Source organism: Notolepis coatsorum (assembly GCF_963971535.1).
Source record: "Notolepis coatsorum genome assembly, chromosome: 18".
NCBI classification, from domain to species: domain Eukaryota; kingdom Metazoa; phylum Chordata; class Actinopteri; order Aulopiformes; family Paralepididae; genus Notolepis; species Notolepis coatsorum.
This window is the reverse complement of record NC_140182.1, coordinates 19,375,087-19,398,112: the sequence shown is the minus strand read 5'-3', so window position 1 is coordinate 19,398,112 and position 23,026 is coordinate 19,375,087. Positions and strand designations below refer to the sequence as shown.

At 44.1% G+C, this 23,026-nt stretch overlaps 1 protein-coding gene across 1 annotated transcript in view; it reads right to left on the bottom strand.

The window, feature by feature from the left end:
* Positions 1-23,026, bottom strand: part of atp8b4 (ATPase phospholipid transporting 8B4) — a gene marked incomplete at both ends in the record, with an annotated part of 30,846 nt that overhangs the window by 1,703 nt on the left and 6,117 nt on the right. Inside the window, 15 exons of the mRNA XM_084335096.1 lie at positions 179-424; positions 1,738-1,821; positions 2,033-2,256; positions 3,468-3,651; positions 5,875-6,007; positions 7,659-7,764; positions 7,880-7,991; positions 8,082-8,246; positions 8,752-8,867; positions 9,296-9,484; positions 9,914-10,079; positions 10,196-10,239; positions 10,733-10,941; positions 11,512-11,708; positions 12,326-12,414. Coding sequence (XP_084191222.1) covers positions 179-424; positions 1,738-1,821; positions 2,033-2,256; positions 3,468-3,651; positions 5,875-6,007; positions 7,659-7,764; positions 7,880-7,991; positions 8,082-8,246; positions 8,752-8,867; positions 9,296-9,484; positions 9,914-10,079; positions 10,196-10,239; positions 10,733-10,941; positions 11,512-11,708; positions 12,326-12,414 — 2,264 coding nt within the window. The remainder of the gene's footprint in view (positions 1-178; positions 425-1,737; positions 1,822-2,032; positions 2,257-3,467; positions 3,652-5,874; positions 6,008-7,658; positions 7,765-7,879; positions 7,992-8,081; positions 8,247-8,751; positions 8,868-9,295; positions 9,485-9,913; positions 10,080-10,195; positions 10,240-10,732; positions 10,942-11,511; positions 11,709-12,325; positions 12,415-23,026) is intronic.

Here is a 23,026-nt window from a genome sequence, read left to right as displayed (position 1 = left end):
TGATGGAGAGTGAAATTATGTTTTGTATGATAGCTGTGTAAAATTGAATCATTAACGTCTTCCTGACCTTGTACTTCCTGAGTTGTCTTAAATGAAATAATCTTTGGTTGGCTGTAGTGTGGTTGTGAAATGGTTAATAGAGAGCAATGTTTTACATTACACAACGTAGACTCTTTACCTGAACACTAACGACGATAACTAAGGATGTTGCTATGGTGACAGCGAATGCCTGCTGGTTGGAGAGGTGGGAGCCATCTTCTTTGGCGATGAGGGAGAACGCTCCACAGGGGATGAAGAAGAGCAGAAAGGATGTCACCAGCCCCTCCAGGGTGCACAGGAACACCTGTCTTTTGTTAAACAGGAGGTTGAGCTGGCCAGGTCTGTACAGGCCGGGGAACCGGAGGCTGTTCCCATCGCTGACGTCCTTCAGGGAACAGAGTTAAATGTTTATGTGAACAACTGTGATATATAATGGGCTATACTGTGTAGGGATCGTTCAGGTCAGTTATTGAGGTCAGTTATTGAGGTTTGGCAGGGATAATAATGGTTTTTTTTTGTATCCACTTTTTCTCCCATTTTCTATTTTTTCTCCCATCCCAATTTCGTATCATCCAATTCAACCCTCCCCTGTCACGAACGCTGTTTCTTGCCTCCCACAAGCCGGCTGCAATGTGGACTAAGTCATACATAGCACAAGTCCCCTCCGGTACTTGAGGTAACAGCAGTCGCATCTTTTCACCTGCGCAGCTCGATCTCAGTGGCGAGGAGTAACGCGTGGGAGGCTCACGCTGCCCCCGACACTTCCTGATTCTACTGCGCAGGCGCACCAACCGACCTGTAGGAGTCGCTGTCCACAACGCCCGATCCCCACCCATCAGTTTCCCACCCCCTAATACGGCCAATGTGTATTAGTACGGACGACCAGCTAAACTGAAAGCAATGTGGAGCGCTGGGCTCGAACTGACGAGCCCAGCGTCTCCAGTATTCGTGGCGAGCGCCTTGCCCACTACGCCACGTAGCCGCCGCAGGGATAATAATGGTTAAAGCATACATACAGTCGAATATTCTTGGGTCAAATTAGATTAGATTAGATTCAAATGTATTATCAATATACAGCACAAGTACAGTACAACAAAAATAAGTTTGGCATCCAACCGGAGTGCAAATGCAGCAGTAAAGTACAACAGCAATATACAATGTACAGGTGATCGGGGTAAGAAATATACAGATTTGCATTCAAAGCATGCATTTTTGGAATGAGCAACACAGCTAACTGTGGGGGCAGCGGCTAAAATATATATTTTTAATATATGCGGTAAATATTAAAATATAAATGTAAATATGTGGTATATACAGCACTGTTGTACATGCTATCATACAGAGTACGGTATATGGGTAGACTATATTATGAGGTGGGATTATTGTGATTACTATGATTAGAGTCTAGGGCAGTTGTAGACAGTAGGTAGGTATAAATTGAGTATAGGCAGAGTTGTACCGTATGGGTATACGATGGCTCAGGAGGTTGCCATTGGAAATCTGAAGAATTGTATTTACTTTAGTCCAATGTAGAAAAGAATAAATTAAATAATATCCATATATATAGAGAAATAATTATATTAATATTATTATGAATTAATTCAGGTAAATCCTGTTCTTATTATCCATGTAGATATTTGACTCCATCAGTCAGTACTGTGTTAGCACCACATTGAAATTAAATTGAATCAGTTTTACCTGGTCAAACAGACCCATTGCGAGGACCGGCAAGGATGTGTAGAATGTGTTGAAGAATGTTATGAACCATGGGTCATAAACCGTCTAAGGAGAGAGAGGACAGAATGTTATGAACTTTGGGGGATTGTTGCTCAGACAGAAAAAAATTAATAATCATGAAATAGCTTCTCGGGTGTTATTCATAGAGAGATTATTGTTTGCCATGGCTTTAAGGAAATATACTCATTCTCATGGATGTCTTAAGGAACTGTAACAGTTCTCTTTGTTATGGCCAAGTACATTAACATGTTCTCACCTGAGCTGAGAAACCACAGAAGAAGCCAAACCAAAAGTGCACCAAGGTGAAGGCAAAGTTCTTGTAGAAGAAGTAGCGCAGGAAGGTACACATACGGATGTAGGACCAGCGTCCGTGCACCAGCAAGAGCCGTTGGAGGTAGTGGAACTGAGCGAAGGAATAGTCTGAGGCCAGCACAGCCTGCATCCCCTCCTGACCACTGATACCAACACCAATGTGGGCAGCTGTAGGACAAGGACAGTAGGCTACAGATCTCTATAGGAGAAATACAGTCGGCTACAGATCTCTATAGGAGATATACAGTCGGCTACAGATCTCTATAGGAGATATACAGTAGGCTACAGATCTCTATAGGAGATATACAGTAAGCTACAGATCTCTATAGGAGATATACAGTAGGCTACAGATCTCTATAGGAGATATACAGTAAGCTACAGATCTCTATAGGAGATATACAGTCGGCTACAGATCTCTATAGGAGATATACAGTAAGCTACAGATCTCTATAGGAGATATACAGTCGGCTACAGATCTCTATAGGAGATGTACAGTAAGCTACAGATCTCTATAGGATATATACAGTCGGCTACAGATCTCTATAGGAGATATACAGTAAGCTACAGATCTCTATAGGAGATATACAGTCGGCTACAGATCTCTATAGGAGATGTACAGTAAGCTACAGATCTCTATAGGAGATATACAGTCGGCTACAGATCTATATAGGAGATATACAGTAAGCTACAGATCTCTATAGGAGATATACAGTAAGCTACAGATCTCTATAGGAGATATACAGTCGGCTACAGATCTCTATAGGAGATGTACAGTAGGCTACAGATCTCTATAGGAGAAATACAATGGGCTACAGATCTTTATAGGAGATATACAGTAGGCTACAGATCTCTAGGAGAAATACAGTCGGCTACAGATCTCTATAGGAGATATACAGTAGGCTACAGATCTCTATAGGAGATATACAGTCGGCTACAGATCTCTATAGGAGATATACAGTAGGCTACAGATCTTTTTGGGAGATATACAGTCGGCTACAGATCTCTATGGGAGAACAGTAGGCCACACGCCTCAGAATTTAAAAGACTATGATTATGGTATACATTACATGGTAACACTTTCTATGAAGCCAGTGTCTATAATGCTATATTATTACAAGCCACTCAAGTGCACAAAATAATTGATCACTGGCGTTGTAATCATATAATAAAGGTATCGATCAATGATTAAAATGTGTTATAACTGTTGCGTTACTCCTTATGCACAATGTTCATAATGTATTACACCGATGGGTATTGGCTTGTAATTACTGTATAAAGTGCCATCATACACAATGTTAGCAGACGGTGAATGATTGAAGTCCTTTCAGCGTGTCATACTGCTGGGTATTATTTCAGTGAGTAATGAACGTATGACTTACTCTTAATCATGCTGACGTCATTGGCTCCATCACCTATAGCCAGGGTGACCGCTCTCTTGTACCTTTTCACCAGCTCTACCACCTGGGCCTTCTGTATGGGGGTGACCCGGCAACAGACGACGGTCTTACACAGACAGGCCACGTCCAGGAGGAGCTGCTCCAGCTCCGGCTCCAGGGCGTGGGCCTGCAGGGAGTCATGGTATATATTACACCTTATATCTACAATCAGGGGATCATTTAAACATCTACATTTGGGGAATATTCACATAAGTTCATACTGGACTCCCAGCACGGCAGCAGACCTTCATGAGTCTCTAACTGGACTCCCAGCAGGGCAGCAGACCTTCATGAGTCTCTAACTGGACTCCCAGCAGCGCAGCAGACCTTTATGAGTCTCTAACTGGACTCCCAGCACGGCAGCAGACCTTCATGAGTCTCTAACTGGACTCCCAGCAGGGCAGCAGACCTTCATGAGTCTCTAACTGGACTCCCAGCAGCGCAGCAGACCTTTATGAGTCTCTAACTGGACTCCCAGCAGCAGACCTTCATGAGTCTCTAACTCGACTCCCAGCAGCAGACCTTCATGAGTCTCTAACTGGACTCCCAGGAGGGCAGCAGACCTTTATGAGTCTCTAACTGGACTCCCAGCAGGGCAGCAGACCTTTATGAGTCTCTAACTGGACTCCCAGCAGGGCAGCAGACCTTTATGAGTCTCTAACTGGACTCCCAGCACGGCAGCAGACCTTTATGAGTCTCTAACTGGACTCCCAGCAGCGCAGCAGACCTTTATGAGCCTCTAACTGGACTCCCAGCAGGACAGCAGACCTTCATGAGTCTCTAACTGGACTCCCAGCAGCAGACCTTTATGAGTCTCTAACTGGACTCCCAGCAGGGCAGCAGACCTTCATGAGTCTCTAACTGGACTCCCAGCAGCGCAGCAGACCTTTATGAGTCTCTAACTGGACTCCCAGCAGCAGACCTTCATGAGTCTAACTGGACTCCCAGCAGGGCAGCAGACCTTCATGAGTCTCTAACTGGACTCCCAGCAGCGCAGCAGACCTTTATGAGTCTCTAACTGGACTCCCAGCAGGGCAGCAGACCTTTATGAGTCTCTAACTGGACTCCCAGCAGGGCAGCAGACCTTCATGAGTCTCTAACCGGACTCCCAGCAGGGCAGCAGACCTTCATGAGTCTCTAACTGGACTCCCAGCAGCGCAGCAGACCTTTATGAGTCTCTAACTGGACTCCCAGCAGGGCAGCAGACCTTTATGAGTCTCTAACTGGACTCCCAGCAGGGCAGCAGACCTTCATGAGTCTCTAACTGGACTCCCAGCAGGGCAGCAGACCTTTATGAGTCTCTAACTGGACTCCCAGCAGGGCAGCAGACCTTCATGAGTCTCTAACTGGACTCCCAGCAGGGCAGCAGACCTTCATGAGTCTCTAACTGGACTCCCAGCAGCAGACCTTCATGAGTCTCTAACTGGACTCCCAGCAGCAGACCTTTATGAGTCTCTAACTGGACTCCCAGCAGCAGACCTTCATGAGCCTCTAACTGGACTCCCAGCACGGCAGCAGACCTTCATGAGCCTCTAACTGGACTCCCAGCAGCAGACCTTTATGAGTCTCTAACTGGACTCCCAGCAGCAGACCTTCATGAGCCTCTAACTGGACTCCCAGCAGGGCAGCAGACCTCCATGAGTCTCTAACTGGACTCCCAGCAGCAGACCTCCATGAGCCTCTAACTGGACTCCCAGCAGCAGACCTTTATGAGTCTCTAACTGGACTCCCAGCAGCAGACCTCCATGAGCCTCTAACTGGACTCCCAGCACGGCAGCAGACCTTTATGAGTCTCTAACTGGACTCCCAGCACGGCAGCAGACCTTTATGAGTCTCTAACTGGACTCCCAGCAGGGCAGCAGACCTTTATGAGTCTCTAACTGGACTCCCAGCAGCAGACCTTTATGAGTCTCTAACTGGACTCCCAGCAGCAGACCTTCATGAGTCTCTAACTGGACTCCCAGCAGCAGACCTTTATGAGTCTCTAACTGGACTCCCAGCAGCAGACCTTCATGAGTCTCTAACTGGACTCCCAGCAGCAGACCTTTATGAGTCTCTAACTGGACTCCCAACAGCAGACCTTTATGAGTCTCTAACTGGACTCCCAGCAGCAGACCTTTATGAGTCTCTAACTGGACTCCACAGCAGGGCAGCACCTCTCTGCTCTTTACACACTCAACAGTCAGCAGCAGGTACAGAGAAGCAGTGTAGCCTGCGAACATCAGCAGTGCAACCACCATTTAACAAGAAAAGACCAGTATCACATTACTTATCGCCAAAGCTCATTACAGCGAAACGCATCTCGACAGTATGTGGGGGTAAGACGTCATAAACACATGGAGATCCTTACCAGACTGTGCCCGTTCATAATTAAGGCATACTCTGCAGTATTAGCTTCTTCAAACACAGAGTCAACTGCAACCGCGTCAGTCCTAGTCTCAACATCTACTGCACTGCTTAGATGTATGCGCTCCTTAGCACTCCTGGGGAAAGAGGTAGAGTTAGGGCAGGTTACCGTGAATCATGTCAAAAATCATTGTGATTTATACAGTATACTATAGGGCTGACCTCGACTAGTCGAATAGTCGACTAAACGAATCGAAAGGAGTCGTAGTCGACTGCCAACCTCTTAGTAGTCGAATGCAAACAAATTAATAAAAATAAAACATTCTTTTATCATTCTTTCCAAAAGCAAAGAGGCCTAAAAGTGTGGCTAACGCTAATGGCACGCATACCAGCGAAGCTAACTGCCTAAGAAAACGGGCACAGAGGCACTGAAAGAGGATTTCACCCGTCTAATGAACACACTAGACAAATATCAAGATGTATATGCTTTCGCAGAGGACAAGAAGCCTTCAGTCGACTCCTTCAGACATTAAGCACCCCCCACAGCCCAAATGGAATGATTAATTTTATTTTACTATATATATATTTATTTATTTTTCATTTGTGGGGGTAGTCGACTACCAGTTGACTATCGAAAATCAATCTGCAATCAAAGTCGACTATACAAATCCTTAGTCGGGGACAGGCCTACAGTATACACTGTATACAGTCAGGGAGCGCATTCTTTCCAAGTGTAGATAAAATAGTATATTGGCATTGATTGTTGTGAGAGTTTTTCCATGAACCTCCAGAGGGCCCAGGTAAAGGAACACGCCAACATTATGGGAAATGTGCTTATCGTCTTCTCCAGAGAGAGACAAGAAGATAGATACCAGTGTCCTCTCTGTGCGTTCAGCAGAAAGCTATTGGGCTCCAAGCTAGTCTAGCTTAGCACAAATGAATGGATACGGATACGGATCAGCTAGCCTAAAACACCTCTCCCATTTAAGCTAGGCTAGTGGTCTGTATCCACTTCCATTCATTTGTTCTAGGCTAGCTTGCAGCCGGATAGCTTCCTACTGAACACACAGAGAGGAAACTGGTATCTATCCTCTTGTCTGACTCTGGAGAAGACTGTAATCACATTTCCCATAATGTTGGCGTGTTCCTTTAACATGGTGATACAGTCGATTTCCTCTGGGGCTGCAGCCAGGGTTCGAGTTATCACCTGAGAGCTACGGGGGCCCCCGAAACCATGTGCCGCCAGAAATATCTTTTGCTCTTTTTTTCCTGAAATTGTGGCCGTTTTCAAAGGCATATCTCATTAGGATTAGAGTCCAATACTAATGAGTAATGACATCACACAACAGTCTAATCATTAGACTATTGTTTGATGTCATTATTCAGTCTCATTCTTAACCATCAATATTTGTTCATTTTCTTACTCACCTCTGATATATAATGCCATATTTACTTATTTGCATTTTGCATCTGATAAAATACAACAATTTAATTTGACAAATGAGAGAACATTTATGAACTGAAAAGAAAAATATGATCTATTAACAATTTATTTAGGTAACAAATAATACTCATTCGTACATTGAAAAAAATATATAAAAAAAAAAATTGAGAGGCCCCCACAGGTGTTGTTGACTATGGGGGCCCATACTCTATCTATGGGGGCCAAGCCCCCATTCGGCCCCCCCATAACTCGAACCCTGGCTGCAGCTGTTGGGAAGGTAAGAACCTGTTGTGCTACAGGAGAGATGGCAGTGAAAGGAGGGAGTCGTTGAAATGGTTTTTCACCTCAGCTGCTGCTGCACCTCCGACACGCTATGACCTGAGATAATGAACAGGTCAGTCATGTCGTCACGCAGCATGTCACAGGAGTAGGCGATGTTCATGACCGTCTCTGAAATCATACACATGGTTCACACTCAACAAAGAGCTCTTCTGGGATGGGTAAGAGCTAATGGTAAAATATCCCGATATTGTTCAATGGGTGTATTCAATTGAATCATAGCTACCTAACTTGTCTCCTGTGAGGACCCATATCTTGATATTAGCTAGACTTAGACGGGCAATCGTCTCGGGGACTCCTTCCTGAAGTTTGTCCTCTACTGCTGTGGCACCTAAAAGCTTGAGCCAGGAGGACAGACAGTCAGTCAGCAGAGACGATGTGAGTGAGACGCCGTCAGAGGCATGTGTAAGCCTCCTGGTCACCCTTACCATCAAGCCCTGCTCTATCTCCTCATAGAGAACATCAAGCTGGTCCTCTCTGTTCTCCAGCACAGTGCTGGCAAACGCAAGCTTCTTCATCCACACTTCAAAGAAGTCTTCATCAAGGTCTTTGTAGGCCAGGGCTAACGTTCGGAGTCCTTCTCCGGCAAATTCCTGAAAACAGGGTTTTCGGAAATACTATTACTTTCTATAACTGCACTGTGTACCAAACTGAGGTGGGTTTAGCATTATCACAAGTTGAATGCTAAACCCACACTGATGGTATCTGACATTTGAAAAAGTGCTCCTCAACATATTTCATGATGAATACCAATGTGTTTTCTATCAAGCATTTGCGAGGACAATGACATCTGAAGAAGTAATTTATTTTCGACTGTATCTGTAGCCAATCACTGATGCCCTTCAGGCAGAGCCATCAACGCACTAGCCGACCTGCTGTTCTTAGCAACAGTGCTGTCACAGCATTCCTTTATCACACAGTACTGCAAGAATCGTAAACATAATGTAAACGCAGTGCTAGGTTTTAAATTTTTATAAAAACAATATAGCAACACAATGTACAGCAACATACATTACACAGCATAAACCCATTCAGTTGTTGATTTGAGAAAAGGCATTAAACACCATTGTGAAATCTTCTGACTGGGAGAGGACTTACGTTGAGATGTTCTGAGGTAGTGCACATCAGCTCCTCGTTGGAAGGTTCCAGACGGTCAAAGATAATGGTGTCAGCTCCTTTGGAGTACAACCTAATCGCACCCTTTGGATTTCTCACTAAAATAGTTAAGAAATAGACCATTGGTCTTTCTGGTGACACTCAGCAGATCAAATACCATTTAATGAATACTAACAATGGTTCAATCCTGTTAGAAAATGGTGTAGGTGCAGTACAACAAGTATACAGGAAGTTACATTTCTGACAGAAAACACTAGAACACATGGTGGACATTTTCACATTACACTGCTGCTAACAAAATACTTTATGTAGCTCATGATGAGGCTTTTATGGTATTATGGTTACAGTATTAACATCTCTTTACAGCATGTAATGGAATACACTTTATAAAGGGAAGTCCGATGAACTGAGATTCAAAAGTTTGCAGATGCATTATCAGTGTAAATATGATCATGTTAATCAGAATTATGAAATAAATTACGAAGCCAATTATGGGAGGATTGCTTTTAAAAACTGAAAACCTAACCAATGACACTCATTCTCTTGCGCACGTTGTTGAAGTCCAGTATGGCTAGCAGCTGGTAGGTGACCGCCTGTCCCATCTCACACAGAGTGACGGTCTCTGGGGTTCTGGCTCGGAACACAAACCCGAAGTTGCGTGCGGCAGTGACCAGGGCTCCCTCATCAGGCGACTGGGCCTGGTAAACCAGATCCCCTTCAGGGGGACAAAACCAGGACACGATGTTACAAACTGTGAGAACAAATGCATACCGGCACTGACGTTGGACACAATTAACACAGCCTGCATATAGTCACAATAGACCAGGCTTTTTCAACCAGGGGCTGATATCAAATTAGGGTCACTTGAAAATGTTTTACTTTCAATTATACATATTAAATATACAAAATAAATGATATTATATTTGGTTATAAATAATATAATTTATGTTCACTATTATGACATGACAAACAACTGCCAAGGGCTTTGATAGAAGTGTGTCTCTCTATCTTATGAGAAACTACCGTCATCGTTATCACAAGAATTGAGACAGACTAAAATATGTTACATTGGCTTGTTGCCACCGCATGTTTAGGTGTGACACAGATGTCCTTGTGTCACAAGTGCCTCTTCCACATGGCCTACCTTCACTCTTCTCCTCTGGCATGACTGTGTGGCACAAGGCCAACAGTCTGAAGAACTCTTGCACAGAGGGGTCCTCCAGCTTAATGGCCTCCACCAGGCTCTCGTCATAGAACTTAAACCTTCTGTCACACAGCAGGTTGAAGGAAAAATCCACACACGCTGTTCTCTGGAGGCATATGGACCAGAAATGTGGTTACTGTCATCATGTTGCTGACTGTTGCTGTTACGAGTAAAAACACACATATCAGATTCAGGTTATTCAGTCCCTGATACTATACCTACCTCGGTTATTGCCACTTTCTGCCCAAATTCGTCATAAACATCACCTAATGGACACAAAAAAAGGTCAGCTATTTAATATACTTCTTCTGAAAAGGGTACATCATTCTAGTGTAATCGTTGCACTTAAAGGGGTAGTTCACCAAAAATAAATAAGAAAGCATATTCTTTTACTTACCCGGAGTGCTATCTATCCGTCCAGATAGTTGCGGAGGGATTTGCCTAGTTACAATGTAGCTGAATGGCATTTCCATGTACTGTAGGAACTATTTTCTACCGAAGTACTGCCCTACATTATTATGGGGGTGTACTTCTGTAGAAGATACATGAAACTGCTCACAACAAGGTCTGGGGATTATCTTTTTCCGGCACAAATCGAGTGCTATTCAGCTCCATTGTATAGGATATCTCCAAAATTAGGCAAATCACAATGAATCTATCTAGATGGATAGACGGCACTCTGTTCTTTTATTTTTTTAACTGCCCCTTTACGTAAAGACACCATTTTACAAGTTCTTAAAAACCAACCACTTCATATACCATAGGTCTTGCCATTAATGGAGCACTTGTTGAAGGCCATGATGTTCTGGGTGAGAGTGCCTGTCTTGTCGGAGAAGACAAATTCCACCTGACCCAGTTCCTCATTGAGCCTGGTGGTGTGAGCCTCTGCTGGAGTGTCCTTCTGACTACAGAACATCAGCCGGTCCCAGTTTATGAAGTAACTGTGTCCCAGCCGTAGAACTTCCACACTAAAGAAAAACATTATGATGACTATTAAACCATTCTGTCTAAGTATATTGTTCTGTAAAGTGACGACTCTGGGGACACACGCTGGTGTGTTTGTATCAAGTTTTACTGGTAAACTCTCAACATTACACGTCCGGGTAACTCAGGTAGCATCCCATGACCGCATCAGATAACCAGAGTTAACCCTTTCCTGGACAGGTATTGTTAAAAGCCTATAGAATATATTGGTATTTTTTACAATCATTTGTAGTATTGGTTAATTAAAGGAACACGCCAACATTATGGGAAATTATGGGAAGCTTACTGTCTTCTCCAGAGTCAGATAGATAGATGATAGATTCACAAGAAGATAGATGCCAATTTCCTCTTGTGCGTTCAGTACTATCTGGCTGCAAGTTAGCCTAGCTTAGCACAAATGAATGGAAGTGGATATGGACCAGCTAGCCTAGCTGTTGGCCAAAAACACCTCTCCCGAAGTTTTAAGCTACTGTAGGCTCGTGGTGACTCTGGAGAAGACGGTAAGCGCATTTTCCATGATATTGGCGTGTTCCTTTAAATGTTTTTGTCCACACCTTACATAGAGGGAGATGGGCACAACAGTGTTAAGGATGAGGATGTTGGACCAGAATGTTAGAAAGCCGGAGAATGCTGCATTATTCACAAGCTCATCCCAAGGCAAATACACCTGGAAGTTTCTGCCGATCCTGGCCTCCCAAATGGTGTTTCCAATGGCCAGAATAACTCCCATGCAAATGAGAAAGGCAAAGATCTGTAAGCCAAAAATCAACATGTTTGTAATCATTCCGAAATTACAACATGAAAGTTTGTCAGGGGATTTAACGTGGCATTGTGTTCCATTCCTTTTGAGAACATATGACAAGGTTAACATCTCCATACAAAAAGGTATTTCAGATTTACCATGGTACTGGCCATTGTATAAATAATTGACTGTGGTACCAGCCGTTGTATAAGAGATAATGAGTAGGTGTGCGTTAAACAGTTTTAAGGCACGACCCCTGCTAGAAAAACCAGCATAATTTCAATGCTGGTGAGGGCTGGTTAGTGCCGGTGTGATGCTGGTTTAGCTGGTGGACCAGCAACAAAACACAATATGCTGATCTTTGCTGGTATAACCAACATGCATTATGCTGGTCATGCTGGTGATTCTAGCACGGTACGTGGAGGTGAAGTGCCTTAAAACCGTTTAACATACACACACATACTAGTTTATTATTTAGCTTATATGCAATAATACCATGATATTGTTTTGCATGATATGAAGGTTATGTAGCTTTACCTATAAGCTAACTCACTATAGGCTCTGTTGGCATCCAGCTCTGCAAAGAATTTCCTGTCCAAAGAAACTACTAGTTAGAAATAGCTTACCCACAAAACCAATGTGTTCATTAGTTTGTCAAGACTGGTCCTTTTGAATTTAGTTCTTCCAGAGTTCTGCATCAGTTTGGTTTGCAGCCCTTAGGGTTCAGGTAACAAATCAAAGTTAGTAGAAATATTCCAGTATTTAACTTTTACACATGAACTACACAAAGGACAATTGTAAAACGTATAGCAGTGTTTATACACAATAAAACATTGTGTGTCAAAGTGCTAAACCTGTAAAACTACAACACATAGTTTTTTTTTTACTAGACATCACTCAGGTGTATTATTGATGCTCTCATTGATACTATGTTTGTTTCTGAAGTGTGTGTGTGTGTGTGTGTGTGTGTGTGTGTGTGTGTGTGTGTGTGTGTGTGTGTGTGTGTGTGTGTGTGTGTGTGTGTGTGTGTGTGTGTGTGTGTGTGTGTGAGATATATAGAGAGAGAGGGGGGGCTTTGGTAGACTATTGCATTGGTCCATTCATTGAAGATGAACGCAATGCGACATCCTTTACTAGGCTCACCCACCAACAGTGCAGGTGCTGAACTGCTGATCCGAATGTATAGGTAAAAACCATATTATGCGTTTTCATCAATAAAAAAATGGGCAAAAAAAATTCCGCTCGCGCGCTTAAGCGCGCTCGCATTCACTGGGGGCCTACAAATACATTCTTTCATGGGGCCCAGAATCTGGAGCTACACCCCTGAACGGAGGTACCGCAGTCTATCCACAGTCACGAGGGACAGTAAGTGAAGTGGCTGTGGACGTTAAGCGGTACTGCAAGTAAACTCACTCCCCAGAGGCATCCAGACCCAATAGCAAGAAGTGAATTCACCTCTTGGTACAGTGGTCTGCGATGTCACCCGCGGTGCGGGAGACCGGGGTTCAACTCCCACTCAGGGCGATCCCTTAAGGCTATGTGTCCACCAGGGACGTTTTTTTCAAGGCGGACCGCTTTGAAAAAAGAAGAAAAAAAAGCTCAGAGCGTTTTTCTTTGTATTTTATTTTTTTATTCTTTTTTAAAACAAACATATAAACAAACATGACAACACACGATAAGATATACAAGCATTAATTGTCAGGGCACATCCAATGAGATCACATTTTGGTTAGTTGTTTTATATAAGATATACCCATAATACCTGTTATCTAAAAAAAAAAACCCTACATACATATGCTCAGCTCGAAACCCCCCCTCCCGGACCCCACCTTGAGAAGTACCTCCACTATCCCTCGCACCTAACCAGACACTACCATTATAAGCTAGCTTTTATTCTCTCCACCACTTCTAACCACATTGACATTTTGGATTCATTGAGACCCAGAATTCTTGCTGTAGATATTTCATGGTAAATTACATCGAGATATGTAAGAAACCAAACTTTACGGCACATTTTTTCCGGTTGAAACCAGCGTGATGCGATCAGCTTTTTGGCTACTGTGATACCCGATAAAACCAATCTCTTTAGCTGTGGATTCACTGCAAACTCAAAAACATCATTCAACAGCAATACCGAGGGGTGTACAGGTATATTCCAAGATACGAGTTTTGATATTTGTTGGGTCACATCTTTCCAGAATGCCTTAACTGGTGAGCAGTCCCAATACATGTGCATAAATGTCCCTTCGTCCCCATTTGTACATTGGGTGCATTTGGAATCTTGTTTGAGCCCCATTCGGCACAGTCTTATAGGAGTCAAGTATGTCCTGTGAATATAGTTAAGATTGATTTGTTGATGATCCGGGTTCCTTGATGTAAGTCGGACATTTGCCCAGGCTCCTTGCCAATCAAAGTCATTTTCCAGGTCTGGTATATCCCTCCTCCAGACAGAGTCAAGTTGGAGGGTTTCATACGAGGACGTTAGTAATTGATGATAAAATTCTGAAACAAAACCTCTCGATGTCTCTCTTGAGTAGAAGAATTTGTGGTATCTGTGGTGTTCAATTGGTCTGTCTAATGGAACACCGTGAGACTTCAAACATAGCTCTAACTGTTTGTGAAAAAGCCATGTGGACTTGGTGAGATTAAATTTTTTGCGTATTTCTTTATCACTACAAAAACCCTGTTTGTTAAAAATATCCCCTAATGAGTGTATGCCTTGCTTTTCCCATATAGGGAATCTTATAGGTCGTTTTCCAATTAAGAGAGCATTGTTATTGAATAAGGGAGTATGGTTGTGCCATTCTTGTGGGTTAGGATTTTTTTTTTGTGATTCACGCCATATCCGGATCGCATGAGTAATTATGGGGCCAAATTTTCGTTCACAGTGCTTGATTGGTAGTTTAGTGTATGCTATGTCCTTCAGTCTATGTGGGGCTACTATGTTTTCTTCTATTTTCCTCCAAGATGCTAATGCTTGGGAGTCAAACCATGTTGTCAATGGACTTAATGAGTACGCCTTAAAATATAGGAAAAAATCTGGAAATGCCATGCCACCATCTGCTTTATTTCTCTGTGCGGTGGATCTTTTTATACGTGGTGGTTTGTTATTCCAAATAAATTTGTATGTGGAGGAGTGTAATCTTTTCCAGTAACCCTCTGGAGGGGGTAACGGTAGCATTGAACAGAAGAAGTTGATTTTAGGTAGTACATCCATCTTAACTATTGATATCCGTGCTTGTACTGTGTTCTTAAGTTTTGCCCATCTATCAAGGTCGTCTTTGATTTTGTTTTGGATTTTTGTGTAGTTGTGCTTCACCGTTTGTCTTATGGTAGGGAATATTTCCACTCCCAAGCATCTGAAATGTTTTACCATCGGTATCTGTCCTGGGAGGGTTGTATCTTTTTTTGCAGGGGTGTTAAGTGGAAGGAAAGCCGACTTCGGCCAATTTATCTTAAATCCCGATAAATCACCAAAGTCCTCAATCAACTTGAGCAGATGAGGCAATGTGGTGTTGGGGTTTTTCATGAACAATATTACATCGTCCGCATATAAACAAATTTTTTGTTGTGTGCCCTTGATTACGATAGGTTCTATGGATTGGGATTGTCTTATATATTGTGCTAACGGCTCTAATGATAGATTGAACAGACCGGGACTAAGAGGGCAACCTTGTCTGGCTGAGCGCGATACCGGAAAGATATCGGAGATGATTGTGCCTGTTATAATCATGGCCGATGGGTCTTTGTATAATACTTTAATCATATCGATGAATCCTTTTCCTAACCCCATCCTTTCTAGCACTGCCCACAGATACGACCATTCCAGCCTGTCAAAGGCCTTCATAGCATCCAGGGACAGTATCGCCTTAGGTATGGTATCCTCTTTGTCGGCATCAAGTACGTGCAGTATACGTCTTATGTTCTCAGTGATCAGGCGGCCTCCTATGAAGCCAGTTTGGTCCGGGTGAACTAAAGACGTCATATGCTTTTGTAATCTGATGGCTAATACCTTAGAGTACAGTTTGATATCTGTTCCGAGGAGGCTTACAGGTCTATAACTACCGCACTCGTTGGGGTCTTTGTCTTTTTTAAGGAGGACTGTTATGAGTGCAATATTGTCGGTTTTATGGAAGTTCCCCTCTTTGACTGAGTATAAGATCATATTTAGTAATAAGGGGCCAATTATGTCCCAACAAGAAAGGTACATTTCTGATGGGAAACCGTCTCTTCCTGGAGCCTTACCACTTTTCATTGCGGTTATGGCCATCTTGAGTTCCTCTAGTGTGATCGGTATTTCTAACTGTTTAGCGTCATCCTCTGAAAGTTTAGGGAGAATAATTTGATTAAGAAATGTGTCCATTTTGTTTTGATCGAAGGTCATTTCTGATTTATATAAATCGGAGTAGAATACTTTGAATGTATCGTTTATTTTTACCGGATCTGTTACAAGTACTTGTTGTGCTCTAATGGTAGTTATATCTGCAAATGTTGCATTTGTAGTAACTTCCTAGCTTAATCTTCGTACTCTGCGCTGTGTTTAAACCTTAAAAAGCTCTTTGAAGTACTACTTAACTACAAATGCAGATAACCATGTATGTGATGGTTTTCTGCTCGTACACCTTCAGAGAACACGGCGCGGCGGTTGAAGAAATCGAGTTCTGAGCAGTTTGAAAAGGAATCCGTGTTTAATAAAAAGGATTTCAATCAATACAAATCAAAGATTTGAAAGAACAATTGCAATAAAACCTGATGGAAGACCTCACTATGCCGAGGTTCACCAGACTTTAGGCTAAATATTCAATATCTATGGGCCTGTCTCGTCTCGGCTTCTTCAGATGGTAGGTTTTCGCGGCCGTCTCTCTGCTGCGTGCAGGGTTTCCTCAGTCTGTTGGAGAGAGAAAGGGTGTGTGTTCTTTGTCGCTTCCTGGGTCTCTGTTCGGGTCTGTTGTTGTGCCTCTACTAGCACGGAGTCTGCTAATATCAAATTTAGGCTCCGCCTCTAATGTTACGGCAAGCGGGCGTTTTCCAACCTCTCCTCGAGTGTTCCTATTGGAGGACACGTTCTCTCAACTCTCATTGGCTAACTCCTTATCGTGACGTTTTACATCGAATTGCGTCACGATGTGGTTTCAAATGGTCTTTTCTTTTGATCTTACATCTTTTGTTTTCAACAGAGACAAACTGGCATCTTCCCATGGCAGTTTCTTTGTTGGACCAGATGGCCTAGGGCCCTGGGTTGTAAAATCACCCATGTTATTGACTTTCCCAGGAAGGATCAAACGAGACACTATCTCTTACTCAATAAGCGTCTGCTTGTTTCAACCCCCCTCCACAGAGATTTGAGGAAGCCTGAACCAACAGCCGCATTACTAAGTCAGAGGTGTCTCGTTTCTTGTACTTTAGGAGGGGGGGGGGAACAGTGTATGTATCTTACCTCTGTGTTTTCGCCATTCTGTGCTTCATGATATACAGTACAATAAACACCAGTTTGGCTGGAATTCTACTACAGTTTCCCCGGTTTGGGGATTGATAATCCCCAAGATACATGTTAGTAATTCCTCAAACAAACTGTTTACAATTACCTTAACCTTACTGTTTAACCTAATTCGCTCAGAGCCAAACCTTTCCAGAATCCTTCTGACTCATTTTCCATATTTGTTAGTATCATTTGCTTTCAACACCCACATTACTCCCTCCCCCACTGACCGACTATGGACCCATCTTTTATTTACACAGTTCTCTATTCACGCACACCGTTTAACAATTTCCACTCATTTTGCAGGTTATATACAATGTTATCAGTTATATCAATTTCACTTCCGTCTAGGTCCGTCCCTTTATACAAAAAGATGATCGTACCAATTACCAGGTTTTAGACTATACTTTGTGTTTTTTATCCAAATGTGTCTGTTTTGTGCAATTCACTCTGAAAGAAAAGACCTTACATTGCATTTACTATCTAAACATTTCTAAAAAAGGAGAGAGCTTAGCTAATGAAAAACCAAAAATCAAAAATTAATATGTACACGCCCTCTCCAAGGCCTATCAGTTACACTATCCCTTCCTTTGCCTATGTATATCGTTTAGGCTTCTTGATGACTCGTTGTGGTCGAGCATCTTGTTCCGGGCTTGTGCTAAGCACTGGTTCCTCTGGCTCTTCTGGTACCTTCTCCATATCCACAGAGGAGAAGTTATTATGTTCCAATTCATAATCCTCTCCTCTGTCTGGTTCCTGTAAAAAACCTTCATCTTCTACTGGTGGCCAATCGTGGCCCCCTCGGTCTGGCTCGCCATAATCATCCGGGTTTTCCCCATCGTTTGGGGTTAGCGCCGCCTTCACTTCGCCTTCGTGTAACGGTTGCGACGCCCCGGTTTTACCGTCAAGGTCTTGTGGTTCAGGTTCCCATTCTTGGTCCGTATTGGTTGCTTTTACACAATGAGTAACGTGAAACCACATAGGCGATCCTTCAACTTGTAAAGCCCTCTCGGTGGCTCGAACGACTTTGTATGGCCCTTCCCGTCTCGCGCCAAACCACTTGCGTCTAAATACTTTGACATAAACGTAGTCGCCTGGTATGATTTGAGGTGTAGTCTGCCTATTCACCTCATCCCCGGTTTCATGCTCCTGTCTACTGGAGACATGAACCAGAATACTTTTGTGTATCTTTGACATGTATTTTACGTACTCACGCATGTCGTTGTCCAGGATGTCCAAACTCGGACCTTTGCCTGTTGCGCGCAAACCTGGTACTACCATGCAGCGACCTAGCATCATTTCGTGCGGTGTCAAACGCAGACCGCGAAGTTCGCACGAACGACAAGCAAACCGTACTAGAGGGAGAGCGTTCAACCAAATCAGTCCTGTGTGTTGACAGATCATTACCAGCTTATTTTTAATTCTTTTTTAACCGTTTTCTTCTTGTTGTACCTTGTGCTAACCACAGCCTCCTCTTTGTTGTGTGCAGGTCTCGGTACTGCTCCAATTTTCCACAGAGGGAAACGATTTTCCCTCTGTCCTTATTTGCATTTTGGATTATTATTTACAAAACACATAATAGATTGGAAACATTTATTTTCGCAGATACATTCTCTACTGTTCCGCATTTTGACAATACATAATTCTCCAAATCATTTATCTATGTATTTTACAGCTTCTTACGTTAGCATCCAATCAAATCACCTTTGTCTCATTTCTTATTTGTGCTGTACTGTTTTACTAGATCAAATATCTCAAGCTCAACACAACTATCCACACCCTTAAAAGTGGAATATTCATTATTTCACTATCAATACCTTGTTTCCCGACAGCTCCTCGGTCCGGACAGCCAGCTCTAGACGAGGCCAATCACCAACAAAACCTATGTGCATGGTCAACAAACCACAGTCTCTTTAAACACTCATCACACACACTCCGCCAGCTTTCAACAAGCCGGTGCAGAGCCTCCCATAAGTCAATCATCAAATTCACATGTCTGCACCCTACATGAACACTATCTGGCCAATTTGCGACCAGAAACCTACAGAGCTTTCTATAGACAGAGAAATGTTTCCCCAACACTTAACATAACCCAACATGTGACACAACTCCCCAGATTCTACATCTGGACTCTTAATGAGCGGAAAACAAACCATGAACCAGCTCCCGTCCAGTCTCAGTTTCCAGCTCATTATATCAGACTTCCTACCAGTCTCGCTGTGTCACCACCACCTGCTATCCCTGACCAGCGAGAGATCCCTCCCAGCCAGCCAGTTCCTAAAAAATATAGTCAAACAAAAACAAAGAAAATTGTAAATAAACAAAAAAATTGTGAGTGCTTAAATGCTACACACTCATCCAACAGAATTAACTATCATCTAGAGGCATAAATACCCCTGCAACAAAATTAAATAGTCCTTTGTTTCCAACTCTATCTAACATTAAATGTTCCATTGTTCCTGTCTAAAACCATTAATTTTGTTAGTTTGATTAGCTCATGCAATATTCAGTTACGTCATCCCTCTATAGCCCCAACTTACCCTGGTTAGTCTTCCAAACCATTTTAGTAACTCGCACACCTAATCAAACTTTATCTATGTATCATCATCTCTATCCTTATTCTAATCAGTCTGAGCTAGCCGGGCCATTGTTCGTACACTCCCGTGAGATATGACCAGTCACGCCACATGTCCAACACACCACCACCCGTGGCCGGAATCCTCCCGGATTCCGGGGTCTGCCTCCTCCTTTCGGCCGTGGTTGCCACTCTTTATATCGCGGCCCAGTTCCCTGTCCGGGCAACGGAGCACAGGGCACTCTTTGATCACGGCGGCCTAGGTCAGACGCCTGAAGCATGATCTCAACAGCTGTCGCTTCTAGTAGCGCAGCCTTTCTTGCCAGTTCTCGTCCCAATCTCTGAATCTCGTGTGCGGCTTGACCAATCTCCAGCTGTATCTTCATCAGATCTCGATGAACTGCCTCGTGTTGTTCGAACGCTGTCACAAACGCTCTCTGTTGTCTATAGGATGCTGCCTCTTCCCCCATCTCAGCACCGGCGGTTTGACTTCCCATTACTGGGCTGGGCCGATGTTGAGGTAGCTGTCGATGGACAGCACAGGGTTGGTTCTGTTCCGGACGGCTTTGGGGAACAGCCTGTGGCAGCAGCTCTGCAGAAAGGTCTCCAGCAGGAACTGGGCCGGGGCGGCGAGGAGGGTCTGCTCGCTGTCTGGAGCACACACGTACTGGAACGGCCTGATGGGGGAGGGGTTCTCCATCACCATGTGTTTGGGTCTGACCACAAAGTCGTTGTGTCCTCCGAATGGAATGTGTTTCTTCCCGCCTCTCATCTTGGCTTCGGTGCTGAGGGCAGGTTGGACATGGGGGCTGTAGAAGCTGTTCGTGTATTCCATACCTGCTGTCGGTCTCAGTTCCAGCCATCCGGCCAGAGTGGATTTCACGGGACCGCTGTAACAACGCTGCCCTCCTCAGTCTCTTTTTCTGTACCTTGGTTAAACTGCAGTCGCCTGCAATGGACACTCCAGCTTGAATCGGTTCTGGTTGGAGTAACACCGTCGTCACTGGTTCACTCCCCTGTATTGGAACCAAAGTCAACATTGCCAGTCCTTTTGTCGTACTGGTCACATGAGAGAAGTCCATATTGATCAGATCATTATCACTGGTAAAGTCTATCTGGGAAATGTCTGCAGAGGCTCTCGGCCTACTCCCCCCAATGGCCCGATCACTAAGGCCCTTTTTCATATTGTTGTTGTTGTTATTCTATTGTTAATAATATTGCATTTACCGCTCCAGTTGTTCCTATCAATGTTCCACTAAGGTGAACTTCCTATGTTCTGTCATTCATTCCACTTCCAACACTCCTGTAATTACCGTTTGAAAAAACAAGTTTCTCTGTCTTTCCTATTTCTACTTACTTGAGTTAAAACACTCACACTGTCAAATTTTACTGTGCAGACAAGGATTGATAACTGGCTTATCATTCATACTTATACCAAGGCTCATTACAGCCGGCCCGTTTCCCCAGATGGTTATGGAAATCGTTCAGAGCTCCTGTCCAGTCGAGCACCTGTATGGACAGAAAGCAAAAAACATCCAGACTTAATACAGTGGCATTTCCCTGTTATCTCCACTATTCGTTATGCATTGGAAATGTCGGGCAACACTATACTAATATATTTAGCAAGACACAGTGTGATCTGTTTGAAAATAACGATATAACGATACAGCTTATCTCGTTCGATCTCTGTCAACACACTGGGTTCCTATTTTTTGTTGAATCTCCGCTCTCCTTTACTTCCGCTTGATCCTGCTCCAATTCTGATTCTCCTCGGAAAACCAAAACATCTTGATTAATATAGTTACATTCATTTTTTACATTCTTTTCCATTATTTAGTACCACACCCCCCAGGGGACACCTGTCACCCAGACACGTGTCCCCCAGAGGTAATCTAAAGAATGCCACAGACGCCGCGCCACGCACGCCGTGAGGTGTCGACCCTGTTTTTCTGAAAAGACCTTAACAGCCTCTCCACAGCGGCCTAAACCCACCTCACCACAGGTACACAGCAGACAGCATCTCGGCAACCTCTCCTGTGCTCCAGGCCAGTATCCCCAGAGTCCAGTGCCCTGCCGGACGGCCACACATAGCCGACCAGACCCAACACCGAACCCCGGGCACACCGCCCCATATCACACAGCCCTCCAAACGTACCTACTATGGGGAAAAAAAAACACAATTGTACACACAACCCTATCCCGTCAATTGCAACGCACGGTCGTCCAGGAACGTCCCCCGCCTCACACCCACACGCACGCCCCGGCCCTCCCACTCCCCAACCCTGAATGTCCACCACCCAGATCAGAGAATAGTCGCCAGCGCGGACGCCGGGCACCACGGCTTTATCGGAACGCCCACACCCACCCTGCCACCCTCCGCGCCAACCTTCATCACCATCATTGCATACGCAGGCGCAACCGAGCGGTGTGGGTCCCCCGACGCAGAACCAGCCGCGCCGAGAGACTTGAACACGTACGTCACACACACCCTGATAACATTCACACAAACTACTATAACCGCAAACATCACCACAGCACACAGCAAATACTTAGCAATTGTCCATCCTATTTAACCTAACCAACTTCATAAGTCCCAAACTCAACCTACCGCCTTTTAAACCTTACAGTAAACAGCAATAAACAATATACCTAGCACTACACCGCGTTTGAAACCCATAAAAAACTCTATACACAGGCCCTAACCTAGGAGAGAAAGAGAAGCGTTTCGGGGGGGGGGGGGGGGGGGGAAGTACATGGAAGAGAGGCGGTGTTGAAATGAGGGGAGCGAGCGAGATGGGGGGGGGTAAGAGAGAGAGAGAGAGGGAGAGGGAAAGAAGGGGGAGGTGAGAGGGAGAGGGGCGAAAGGGAGAGGGAGGGTGAGAGAAGAAAAGAAAGAGAGGGGGGGTGAAAGAGAAAGAGAGAGAGAGGGAGGGGAGGGAAGAGAGAGAGAGAGAGAAAGAGAAAGAGAGAGAGAGAGAGAGAGAGAGAGAGAGAAAGAGAAAGGGAGAGAGAGAGAGGGGGTGTGTTCTTTGTCGCTTCCTGGGTCTCTGTTCGGGTCTGTTGTTGTGCCTCTACTAGCACGGAGTCTGCTAATATCAAATTTAGGCTCCGCCTCTAATGTTACGGCAAGCGGGCGTTTTCCAACCTCTCCTCGAGTGTTCCTATTGGAGGACACGTTCTCTCAACTCTCATTGGCTAACTCCTTATCGTGACGTTTTACATCGAATTGCGTCACGATGTGGTTTCAAATGGTCTTTTCTTTTGATCTTACAT